At 34.7% G+C, this 12462-nt stretch overlaps 1 protein-coding gene across 4 annotated transcripts in view; it reads left to right on the forward strand.

Annotated features, from left to right (window-relative positions):
- Positions 1-12462, forward strand: part of ATR (ATR checkpoint kinase) — a 103800-nt gene that overhangs the window by 3211 nt on the left and 88127 nt on the right. For all 4 annotated transcript variants that reach the window (XR_014245134.1, XR_014245135.1, XM_082393758.1 and 1 more), the window contains exons 2-6: positions 6655-6746; positions 7862-8011; positions 9414-10291; positions 11124-11302; positions 11918-12109. Coding sequence is in view for 2 of the 4 variants with exons in the window: in XM_082393758.1 (XP_082249884.1) it covers positions 6655-6746; positions 7862-8011; positions 9414-10291; positions 11124-11302; positions 11918-12109 (1491 nt within the window). In the remaining 2 variants the exon portion in view is untranslated. The remainder of the gene's footprint in view (positions 1-6654; positions 6747-7861; positions 8012-9413; positions 10292-11123; positions 11303-11917; positions 12110-12462) is intronic.

Raw genomic sequence — 12462 nt, forward strand, 5'->3', positions numbered from 1 at the left:
CTGGCTAGTTCCATTCAGATGTCATTTCCAAGAACCTTCTCTGACCTTCCTGTTTAAAATTACTTTGTAATCGCAAGATCTTTTCCAACAGTGATAGTTGCCATTAAAATGTTAAATGGGAAATGAGAGGGAGATGAGGCGCTGGGGAGCAGCATTAGCCCCTAGAGGAGGTTTGGATGGTGAGAAGAAGCCAGTCATGGGAAACTGGGAGGAGAAGTGTCTGAGATGGAATAGAAGATACAGAGATCTCTAGGTGGGAATGAGGCTACTTTTTAAAGAGGAGGAAGAAGGCTGGAACATAGGGAGCAAAGACAGGAGTAGCATTAATTAAGAATGGAAGAGTAGGCAGAGGCCAGATCCTTTAGCACTTTATAGGGCAGAATGAGGAGTTAGATTTTAAGTTCAGTGGGAAGCCATTGGGGTGTTTTAAACAGAGAAATAACATAATTGAATTCATGTTTTAAAAACATGTTTAACCTTCACTCACCTGCTTAGAACCCTTCAGTGTCCCATTGCCTTCAGTACAAAATTCAAACTCGTTAGTCCTTTGCGCTTAGACCTTATCTTCCCTCTTCAGCTTCATTTCCAGATACTACCTCCCTGTTCTTTGGCCATGTAGAACCTCTGACAGTTTCTAGAACGGCTTATGTTCTTGTTCCTGACCCTTTGCACATGTTTCCTCTGCTGGAATACTCGCCTTACTTCCCTTATTTTACCTGCCTAGCCCCCTAGGGACTCAGCTTTGTGTCACCTCCTCCAGGGAGCCTTGACTGATAGGTCCTGCTCAGGGCTGAGTGTCCCTCTTACGTTCTATCTTTGCTCTATTAACGCTTAACCATGCTGTGTTAAAATTGCCTGCTTACTTTTTTGTCCTTTAAACTACGAATTCTTTTAGGGCTGATACATGGTACCTTGGTTTTCCTGGCATTTGATACTTGCCCCAGGGGAGGTTTTCAAGTGTTTGTTAAATGTATCCGAACTTTATGTGATAAATTACCACCCAAATATTTCTGTATACTTTTGAAAAAGTATACCCTCTTAGCTCAGTTCCAAGGTAGAGGTTGCACAATAAGAAATCCTTACTCTCCTGTGAATTTCTTTATTCTGATAGTACATCTGATAAATGACAATCACTTCACCTTTATAAAAAAACTGATTTTTTAAAATTATGCAAATGACACATGAATGCATAATCTTTTTTACAGAGTTAAACTTTATAGGAAACTCTGACCACCAGCCACAATCCTGGTTCCTCTCCACCACAAACGTCCTCATTAACATTTTTAAATGACACTCGTCAAATTGCACTTGGTTTATGACAAAATCTCCTGACTTTGTCTAAAACAATTCATGTTATCTTGTAATTTCAGACTTAAAATTAAAAAAAATTTTTTTTGTTATATTTAAATCTGTGATGTCCTATAACCTACTGTGGACACCAGCCAAATGTTGCCACTGAGCGTTTCACATGTGGCTAATCTAAACTGAGATGTGCTCTAAATGTAAGATACTGGGTTTCAAAGACTTAATTACCACCCCCCTCCAAAAGGAATGTAAACAATCTCATTAATAATTTTTATATTGATTACATGTTCAGATAATATTTCGGATATATTATTGGGATTAAAATTGCCTGTTTCTTTTTACATTCTTAATGTGACTACCAGAAAATTTAAAGCTACAAATGTGGCTTGCATTGTATTTCTATTGGCCAGTGCTGGTTTAAATAAGATAAAAAACACAAAATTTTTTCTATTTCACGTATAAATACAACTACTTGTTCTTTGATTCTGTACACCTAGAGTTTATATTACTTGTAAATATTTATTAACTTCAGTAACTTAGTTGTTTTCTATCAAGCAAGACACAGTTCTAGGTGGGGTATAGGGGATGCAAAGGGAAGTGAAACACATTTTCTCTCCTGAAGGAGCTTATGGTCTAGTGGTGCTGCAGGAATTCATAGAGAAATAAAACATAGTCTCCACCTCTAGGAGGCTATGGTCTAGTGGCAGAGAACAGAGTAGATAGATATTCCACAGGTCCGAAAAAGTTTATACATTAAGGATGAAGGAGGCACAGGATGCAGAAAGATTCTTATGAACCATTCATTCATTCAGCAAAGTTTTTTGGAGTGTTTACCATGTACCAGGACCATTTCCATCATGGCAGTTATTAGCTGTAGATGCCTTGGATCCTGTACGTAATCAATTAGGATTGGACTTTGTGATTGAATAATCAAGAAAATAATTAACCTTCTCATTTTTTCTTTTAGCATTGTTTAAGTGGGAAAACATATGTACATTTATAGTACTCTATGGATGTTATAAGTTGTTATTTATATGAAATACATAATTTTATTTTTTGTAAATAACCAGCTTACCTACTATATCCTCAGCTGTTTTGTCAGTAGAAGTGATGGAGTGAGCTAATCATTTATACACAACTTTCCATGAATCCTCTATGCAGAGCTAGTTATTTCCTGCTTTGGGTGTATATGACACTTGATTAAAATTATTTGTGTGCTTTCTTACCCTCTCCCCAGTGACTTCCTTGAAGCAGGGCATCTGATTTTATTTGTGTTTTGAATTTATTGTATTATTAATGTCTGTACTCATCCTTTCCTCCTGTATTAATAAATATGTATGAATGATTATCATTAGGATTAATGATAATCATCCTGTCCAAGGATTATCTCTTTACTTATACATGGTCCCAGGAAGGAAAGCCAAATTTCAAGAATCAATTGTTCAAGTGTTTCCATCTTAAGGGAAACAAAACAAAACCCTCTTGACCTCATATATTCCTTGAGTTAACTCCCAGTTCTTCTCTTCATTTCATGGTCAAGCTTTAGAGAGAGCATGCTATTCTCAATGTTCACATTTCATTTGTTTTTCACCCTTTGCAATCTGACTTCTGCGTTTACCACTAAAACTTTAAAATCCAAAGGACATAAAAAAATTAACTCAAAATGAATCAAAGACCTAAATGTAAGACTAAAACTATAAGACTCTTAGAAGAGAACTCTTAGGCGAAAGCTTCCTGACATTGGATTTGGCAGTGATTTCTGGGATATGACACCAAAAGCATGACAGCATATGAAAAAATAGATCAAATTTAAAATTACAAATTATCAAAATTTAAAACTTTTGTGCAGCAAAGGACAGTATCAACAGAGTGAAAGGACAACCTATGGAATGAAAGAAAATGTTTGCAAGTCATATATCTGATAAGGAGTTAATATCCCCAAAATATTAAGAACTACAGCTCAGTATCAACAACAAAAAGCAACCTGATTTAAAAATGAGGAAAGGGTCAGTAGAGTATGAGACTCTCAAAAATGAGGAAAGGACTTAAATAGACTTCCTCCAAAGAAGAAAGACAAATGGGCAAAAAGCACATGAAAAAATGTTCAACATCCCTAATTATTAGGGGATTGTGAATCAAAAGTACAATGAGAGGGCTTCCCTGGTGGCGCAGTGGTTGAGAATCTGCCTGACAATGCACGGGACACAGGTTCGAGCCCTGGTCTGGGAAGATCCCACATGCCACGGAGCGACTGGGCCCGTGAGCCGCAATTACTGAGCCTGCGCGTCTGGAGCCTGTGCTCCGCAACAGGAGAGGCCGCGATGGTGAGAGGCCCGCGCACCGCGATGAAGAGTGGTCCCCGCTTGCCACAACTAGAGAAAGCCCTCGCACAAGAAACGAAGACTCAACACAGTCATAAATAAATAAAAAAAAGAACGTGAATTTCTTAAAAAAAAAAAAAAAAAGTACAATGAGATACCACTGCAGACCCATGAGGATGGCTGCTATTTTAAAACAACAACAATAACAAAAATGACAAGTGTTGGTGAGGATAAGGAAAAATGGGAACTTTGTAAGTTGTTGGTAGCGATATAAAATGGTGCAGCTATTGTGGAAGCAGTATGGCAGTTTCTCAAAAAATTAAACATGGAAGTACCATATGATCTTGCATTTCCACTTCTAGGTATATACCCAAAATAATTGAAAGGGACTGAAACAGATACTTGTACACCCATGTTCATAGAGGCATTAGTTACAGTAGCCAAAAGGTGGAAGCAATCCAAGTGTCTATGGAAACATGGATAGATAAATAAAATGTGGTATAAACACAGTAGAATATTATCTAGCCTTAAAGAGGAAGGAAATCCTGACACATTACAACATGGATGAACTGTGAAGATGTATGCTAAGTGAAATAAGTCAGTCACAAGAGGACAAATATAGGATTCAACGTGTAGCTGTAAGTAGTCAAATTCATAGAGACAGAATTGTCGGCGGCGGGAATGGGGAGATATTGTTTAGTGAGTACAGTTTCACTTTGGGAAGATGAAAAAGTTCTGGAGAGGGATGGTGGTGATGGTGTAGGATAATGTGAATGTACTTAATGCCACAGAACTGTACACTTAAAAATGGTTAAAATGGTAAATTTTATGTTGTGTATTTTACCATAATAAAAAAATATATCCAAAGGACATGTTAACAAACTAATTTTATTTGATTGTGTTGACAGCTCCCTCCTTAAAATTCTAACCTCCTTGGATTCTAGAACACATCTCTCATTGTTCTTCTTTCTGTTTCTCTGGCCCTTTCCTTTTCTCCTCGTGCCTCTACTAACCTTAACTTTGGGTTCTCTCTTTGGCTTTCTTATTACTTATTACATTTGCGTTCATATCCAAGGCTTCCACTACTACTAGCTCTAATAGAGTAGATTATATAATCTCTCTAAGCACCAGTCTCCACATATGCAAATTAGAGTCTAATATCCCTATCTTATTTCTTGTGAAATATGAAATAATACAGTGTGTTTAGCCTTGCTTGATATGTACTATTATATATCAATAAGTTAATCTATATCTCTAGGCTAGAACTTGAGGTCTAGAACTGTAATTCCAAAAATCTTTTGGACATTCCACTTAGTTGTTCCCTTGAGACCTTAAACTCAGTATTTCTAAAACTGAATTTTTTTTCTTCCCATACGTGTGCTTCCACCTGTGTTAACTGTTTGGGTGAATGGCTTCATAATCCAGCCTGGATAGAGGGCTAGATTGATTTATCAGTCTCCTCCATTAAACTGTCTGTCACCTTCCCAAGAGTAGCTTCTGATGTGTTGTATGGCGCATTATAGGTACTCAGTAAATGTTTGTTGATTACACGAATAACTGTATGATTCCTCATTATGTAGTGGAACACAGGCTTTCTATTATTATGTTCTATTCCTTGGTTATTTACACAAATCATGGAACTCAAGTTGAATTCATTCAGGATTCTAGGATACTCTTCCTCTGCTTAATTACTGTATCTCCTTTTAATATTATTTTTTCTTGATTGTTCTTAAGACTCAATATGTGTATTTTTCCCTAACATTTTATTGAATTTTTATTGTGGAAAGTTTCAAACTTACAATAGAAGAGAAAATGGTATAACTGATTTCCCATTTCACCTAATAATGATCAATTCGTGGCTCTCTTCCTCTCCTCAGAGTACTTTGCAGCAAATTCCAGGCATCATTTTACCAATAAATACCAGTATTTATCTCTAAAGGATAAAGACTTTTTTGACATACCACAATACCGTTATCACACCTAAAAATATAATTTCTTAATAGCATCAGATATCTAGTCTGTGTTCAAATATTCCCAATTGTCATATATAGTTTGCTATTTTTATTTTTGATTCAGAATCCAATGTAGGGTCATATATTATAATTGGTTGATATGGCCCTTAAGTTCATTATGGGTTTCTCCTCCTCTCTTTTTTCCCTTTGGAATTTCTGTGTTGAAGAAACTGTTTTCTCTTGATTTTCTAAAAGTCTAGATCTGTTCAATAGAAATATAAAGCAAGCCACGTATGTAATTGAAATTTTCTAGTGGCTACATTACAAAAAGGAAGTAAGTGAAATTAATTTTAACAATATATATTACTACCATATTATATCACTTATATGTGGAATCTAAAATATGACACAAATGAATTTATTTATGAAACAGAAACAGACTCAGACATAGAGAACAGACTTGTGGTTGCCAAAGGTGGGGGAGGGGAAGATTCGATTGGGAGTTTGAGAATAGCAGGTGCAAACTTTTATATATAGAATGGATAAACAACAAGGTCCTATTGTATAGCACAGGGAACTATATTCAATATCCTGTAATAAACCATAATGGAAAAGAATATGAATCACTTTGCTGTACATGAGAAACTAACACAACATTGTAGATCGACAATACTTCAGTAAAAAACAAGAAAAACTTTAAAACCTCACAAAAACCCCAATGTATATTATTTAACTCAGTATATCCAGATATTATCATTTCAACATGTAATTAATATAAAATTATTAATGCGGTATTACACATTTTTGGTAATGAATATTCAAAATCCAATGTGTATTTTATACTTGTAGCACATCCCAGTTTGGACTAACTACATATCAGGTTCGCACTAGCATGTGATAAGGGCTACCATATTGCGCAGGGCAGGTCTAGACTTTGCAGATTGGATACTTTGCAGAAGAATACTATCAGTGTCAACATTAAAACTAAGCACTTTGATAAGTTCAACTTTAGAGAATTTTTACAAATGACACTGTGAGTCCCTTTAAGGGTTAAAAACATTTTATTTGTATTTTAGTTCCAGTCCAGAGGAATATAATACCGTTGTACAGAAGCCAAGACAAATTCTTTGTCAGTTCATTGACCGAATACTTACAGATGTAAATGTTGGTAAGAAACAATTATTTCTGATATAAATTTTATAAATTAAATTGTGTTCTTTTCCATGTATACACATTATACTAGCATTTTTCTCCATATAATTTTAGGTATATAGTTAGTGTTTATGTTAGTTACTATTTTCAAGCAAGTTCTTTACAATATTACTTGTTACATAATGTGATTTAGGCTTAATGTGATTTAGGCTTTTAAAGTAATTCTGTTTTCCTCTTTGTTATCTAGATTTTCTGCTGCTTGCTATGAGTTCTTCTTTGATATATGATATTATTATAGATAAAAATATTTGGCCAGTTCTGTTTTAGCTAGGTCTTGTGTCACTGGTTGAGAAACAGCAAATGCCATTTAAAAAAAACTCTTTAAATAAGAGTTGGCACCTTTGTCTATGGGAGGTAATAAGATTCTGTGAGTTGTTGAATCAACTATTTCCTGTTTATGACAATCTAAAAGACAAATATTACCAACTTGGCAAGATGGTGTCATATGTGTCATGTCTGGTAAAATTACTTGGAAGGGATAATACAGAGTGGCATTTGGCTCATGGTTTATAAATTTAATTCCAAATTTGACACAGATTTCATGACTTAACAATAGTCATTTAGCCTTTCTTTTTCGATTAGTAAAATTATGAGTTCCTGAAAAATAACAAACGACTACTGAATACTTGCAGGATGTGTTTTCATATGGTACTCCATCTGTTTTGACCACTTGTCCTTACCCTGTCTGTATGACCAACTCATCATCTAGGAATCAACTCCTTCAAGCATCTTCCCAGACACTTGTTTCCTCTATTGTAGATTAGGGCAGTTAACATATAATTGCTAGTTTATTTGTCTGACTCCTTCACCTGATTGTGAGGGTTTTTTTAATCCTCAGATTTTCACACAGTGCCAGGCGTATTGTAGGCCTATAGCACATGTTTGGTGAATGGATATATAACAGATGAATACATATGATTATTAAACATTTAAAATTAGAAAGATAGGATTGTAATGTGTTTTTAGCCCCATCAGTTTATCATGAGCACTGTGTTGGACATAATTCTTGTCACCAAAGTCTAGTTTCTTAAAAGGACTGCCATTTAATTTGTCATGACTCTTTTGTTTTAGTTGCTCTGGAACTTGTAAAGAAGACTGACTCTCAGCCAACCTCTGTGATGTTGCTTGATTTCATCCAGCATATCATGAAGTCCTCCCCACTTATGTTTGTAAATGTGAATGGAAGCCATGGGCAAAATGAGGCCAAAGGCAGTTGTATTGGTAAGTCCTGCTGTTTGTGCATTCATTTTCAATTTCTTCTATGAATTCTACCCTCTTCTGCTCTTCTGAAATATAATGTACACATTGTTACACATATTTTGGTCAAATTTGGTATAAACTGAGGGAGCAAAATGGTAATGGTTAGTTTTATTTCATGCATCCTTATTGTGTTCTTATGAACTAGGTACCCAGAATGGAGCAGAAGTAATTGAATATGTTCATATGCCATTGAAAACTTTAGAAGTTTTCTTTTTTCTGTTTTTGGTAATCTCTTTCTTGTAGATCAGGCGTTAGCAAACCATGGCCCACAGGCTGGCCGCCTGTTTCTGTGAACAAAGTTTTATTGGAACACAGCCATGATCATTCATTTACTTATTGTCTGCACTACTTCAAAGGCAACACTGAGTAGTGGACATGGAGATCATATGGCCCTCAAGCCTAAAATACTACTTTTGTCTCTTTATTGGCTTCCTCATAAAGAGGTGTAAAGCACATAGCTTTTTTTTTTCTGTATAATGCATAGAGTATTTAGAAATTTTTTTGCTTGAATTTAAGATTCAACTTTGATAGTATGTCCTTTAAAAAGTCTTTTCTGACCATTACTGACTGCCTACTCTAGGACTGGCTTAGTTGCTCTTTCTTTATGCTGTTAGTACAGAGTGTTCTATATTTCTTCTATCATAGTAGTTTTTAAACTATATTATAAATACCTGTCTGTCTATATTCTTTGCTACACTGATTTTTAAAAAACAGGTTATAACCCATTTAGTGGGTATTGAAGATGAAATATAATTGACTAGAAAATATTATAGTACACTGCATGTAATAAGTACTGTTTCATGAAACTTGTTTCATATATTTAAATTTTAAAAATATGCATATGTATACTGGGTTGTGATATGAAATATATCTCTTAGTTGCAGTTAAGAAGTTCGAGAATCTATATTATAGGATTCAGGAGGACAGGACTATGACTGACTTGTTCTTATGCATCTGAGACAGAGTCACTACTCAATAATATTTGTTGAAGGAGTGATAATTACTATTTACTGAGCCTTTATTTAACTTGAGGCACTATGCTGAGAATTTCAAATATATTATCTTACTTGATCAGGGTAGCATATAAAGTAGGTGTCATTATTCCCCTTTCATAGATGAAGTTACAGAAGTTTAGAGAAATGAAAAGTTCACACGACTGATAAGTGGAGAGCTAGGAACTTGTCTGACGCCAAATTTGGTATTCTAAATCATTATAATATGTTTCCGTTGTGTAGGCGATGTTTTAGACTATTTTGTTAGTGAAGTTTACACTTTAAAAATAAATCATCAAGCATTTAGCAAATTGATTGGCACTCTGATGTATTTATTTATTTATTATCTTTTTTGTTTGTTTATTTCAAAGAATTCAGTAACTGGATCATAACAAGACTTCTGCGGATTGCAGCAACTCCATCCTGTCACATGTTACACAAAAAAATCTGTGAAGTCATCTGCTCATTATTATTTCTTTTTAAAAGCAAGAGTCCTGCCATTTTTGGAGTACTGACGAAGGAATTATTACATCTTTTTGAAGATTTGATTTACCTCCACGAAAGAGATGCAACGGGACGCTTTGTGGAATGGCCAGTGGTAGTTAGCCGATTTTTAAGTCAATTAGATGAACATGTAGGATATTTACAACCAGCTCCTTTGCAGTTCATGAACATGCAAAATTTAGAGTTTATCGAAGTCACTTTATTAACGGTTCTTATTCGTATTATTGCAATTGTGTTTTTTAGAAGGCAAGAACTCTTACTTTGGCGGATAGTTTGTGTTCTGCTAGAGTATGGTAGTCCAAAAGTTAAATCCTTAGCAATTAGCCTTTTAACTGAACTCTTTGAGCTTGGAGGACTACCAGCACAACCAGCCAGCACTTTTTTCAGCTCATTTTTGGAATTATTAAAACACCTTGTAGAAATGGATGCTGACCAATTGAAACTCTATGAAGAGCCATTATCAAAGCTGATAAAGACACTATTCCCCTTTGAAGCAGAAGCTTATAGAAATGTTGAGCCTGTCTATTTAAATATGCTGCTAGAAAAGCTCTGTGTCATGTTTGAAGATGGTGTGCTTTTGCAGCTTAAGTCTGATTTGCTAAAAGCAGCTTTGTGCCATTTACTGCAGTATTTCCTTAGATATGTGCCAGCTGGGTATGAATCTGCTTTACAAGTCAGGAAGGTTTATGTGAGAAATATTTGTAGAGCTCTTGTGGATGTGCTTGGAGTTCAGGTAGATACAGAGGTAAGTCATTTTTAAGGTTACTTGTTAAGCATGTAATTTGTTCTTAATTCAAGTGTATGCATATATGCAAGATTAATAATGAGAAAATAAAATATCTTTAATAATGTACATTCAGAATGGGATGATGTTTATAATCTACTTTGGCTTCCTATTATGGATTTTTAATTTGATTTTAGAAACATTTGTGCACTACATTGGTAATGAACTGCCAATGGAGTTTTAAAGTAGAGTTTGTGAAGTGTAAACATGTTTGTTGCATTATTAATTAAAAAGGGGCCAGTTATCACCTTCATTGCAAAAACTTTGAGCACTCACATAGATTTTTCTTTGACAGGTTATAATCAATCACTTCTAGAAAACCTATAGGTATATAGTACTAGTCATGCCAAATTGTGCCTTTTTTTTCTATTTGAACTGTGGGAGACAGTCAGTACAATAAAACAGATATACAATAAATTGATTAAATATTTTAGTTTATTTTATCTGTAAGTCTTGCTAGATTTGTAGTATGAAAGAAGTTAGTAATTCCCTTGTACAATTTTCTTTGTGGCATTTTGGTCTAGGGAAAACAGGTTATAGAGAGAAAGATTTGTCTTAGGCCTTCTAAGACTATAGACCATAGTTCTACATATAGAACTATACATATGTCGATGTATAGACTGTGAAATAATATATAGATTAACTTAGGTTTTTGTTTTGTGTTTGTTTTGTCTGATGAGACTCTGAAAATAATTTACCTTATTTGACATCTTAATACCTAATGTATTTTTGCTGTCTATGAATAATATAAACTTATTTTCTAAGAATTAGTTTTTTATTTTTACTTTCTCAGTATTTGTTGGGCCCACTTTATGCAGCCTTAAAAATGGAAAGTATGGAAATCATTGAGGAGGTTCAGTACCAAATTCAACAGGAAAACCTCAGCAGTAATAGCGATGGAGTATCACCCAAAAGGCGTCGACTCAGCTCCTCTCTTAACTCTTCCAAGAGAGCACCAAAACAGACAGAGGAGTATGACCCTCATTCAGTTTGTATTTAGCCACTTAATAAAACTTAGTCACTTAAAAATCATCTTTACGTAAGTGCTTTGACTTAAATACACAAGGAACATTTGTTCTTTCTGTAGGTAGTCAAAGGAATGCTTAAAATATCTTAATAGTGCTTGTAGTCTATTCTAGTATAAAAGATTTCATGGCTAAATATGGTTACTTAAAAGACTTTTTTAAGTCTTTACTTGGCTAATTTAACTTTTTAATACATGAAAAATCTCTGAGACTTTACATCTATCAGCAATTAAAAAATTGTTAACAAACTATCTTTTTGTAATGTAGCCAAAGAATTCCCATGCTTCAGCCAACTATAAAAGTTGTTTTAAATTTCAGTAGTTGTAGGGTCCCTGGCAGTCCAGTGGTTAGGACTCGGCGCTTTCACTGCCGTGGCCCAGGTTCAATCCCTGGTTGGGGAACTAAGATCCCAGAAGCCGCACAGCGTGGCCAAAAAAAAAAAAATTTCAGTAGTTGCCATTACATGCTGTCTTTTGTTTTAAATATTTTTCGTATGTGAGCAAAATTATATAAATTCATATGAATATGAATATCTTTATACTCCTGTTATAATTAATTACAGAATTAAACATGTGGATATGAACAAAAAGAGCATATTATGGAGTGCACTGATACAGAAGGCTGAGTCCCTTCAGGTTTTCCTTGAATTCAATAACCTGAAGAATCCTGTTATTGAGACTTTAGAAGGAATCGCTGTCATCCTACAACTGACTGCTCTGTGTACTGTTCATTGTTCTCATCAAAACATGGACTGGTAAAACAACTTGTATTTTCTGGGTGGGTTTTGTGTAATAAATTTGAATTTATTGTTTTGGAAGACTTCTTTATTCACTTGATTTTTGTGACCTTAGAACACAAACATTTCAGTGAAATAGAAATTTTTTTTTTGAGCACTTGCTAAATGCCAGGTACTGTGTTAGGTACTATACATACCTTATTTAATCTTTACAAGAGTTCTGTGAAGTAAATGCTATTATGTCCACTTTACACACTAGAAATTGAGACTCAGAGAAATTGAGGCTCGTTTTTGTCTGAAGCCTAAACTAACTTTCCTGGGCAGAAAAGTAGAACACATTTTTATACAACTCAGAAGCCAATGCTCTTCTA

Source organism: Balaenoptera borealis, assembly GCF_965194805.1.
Source record: "Balaenoptera borealis genome assembly, chromosome: 5".
In the NCBI taxonomy this organism is placed as follows: Eukaryota; Metazoa; Chordata; class Mammalia; order Artiodactyla; family Balaenopteridae; genus Balaenoptera; species Balaenoptera borealis.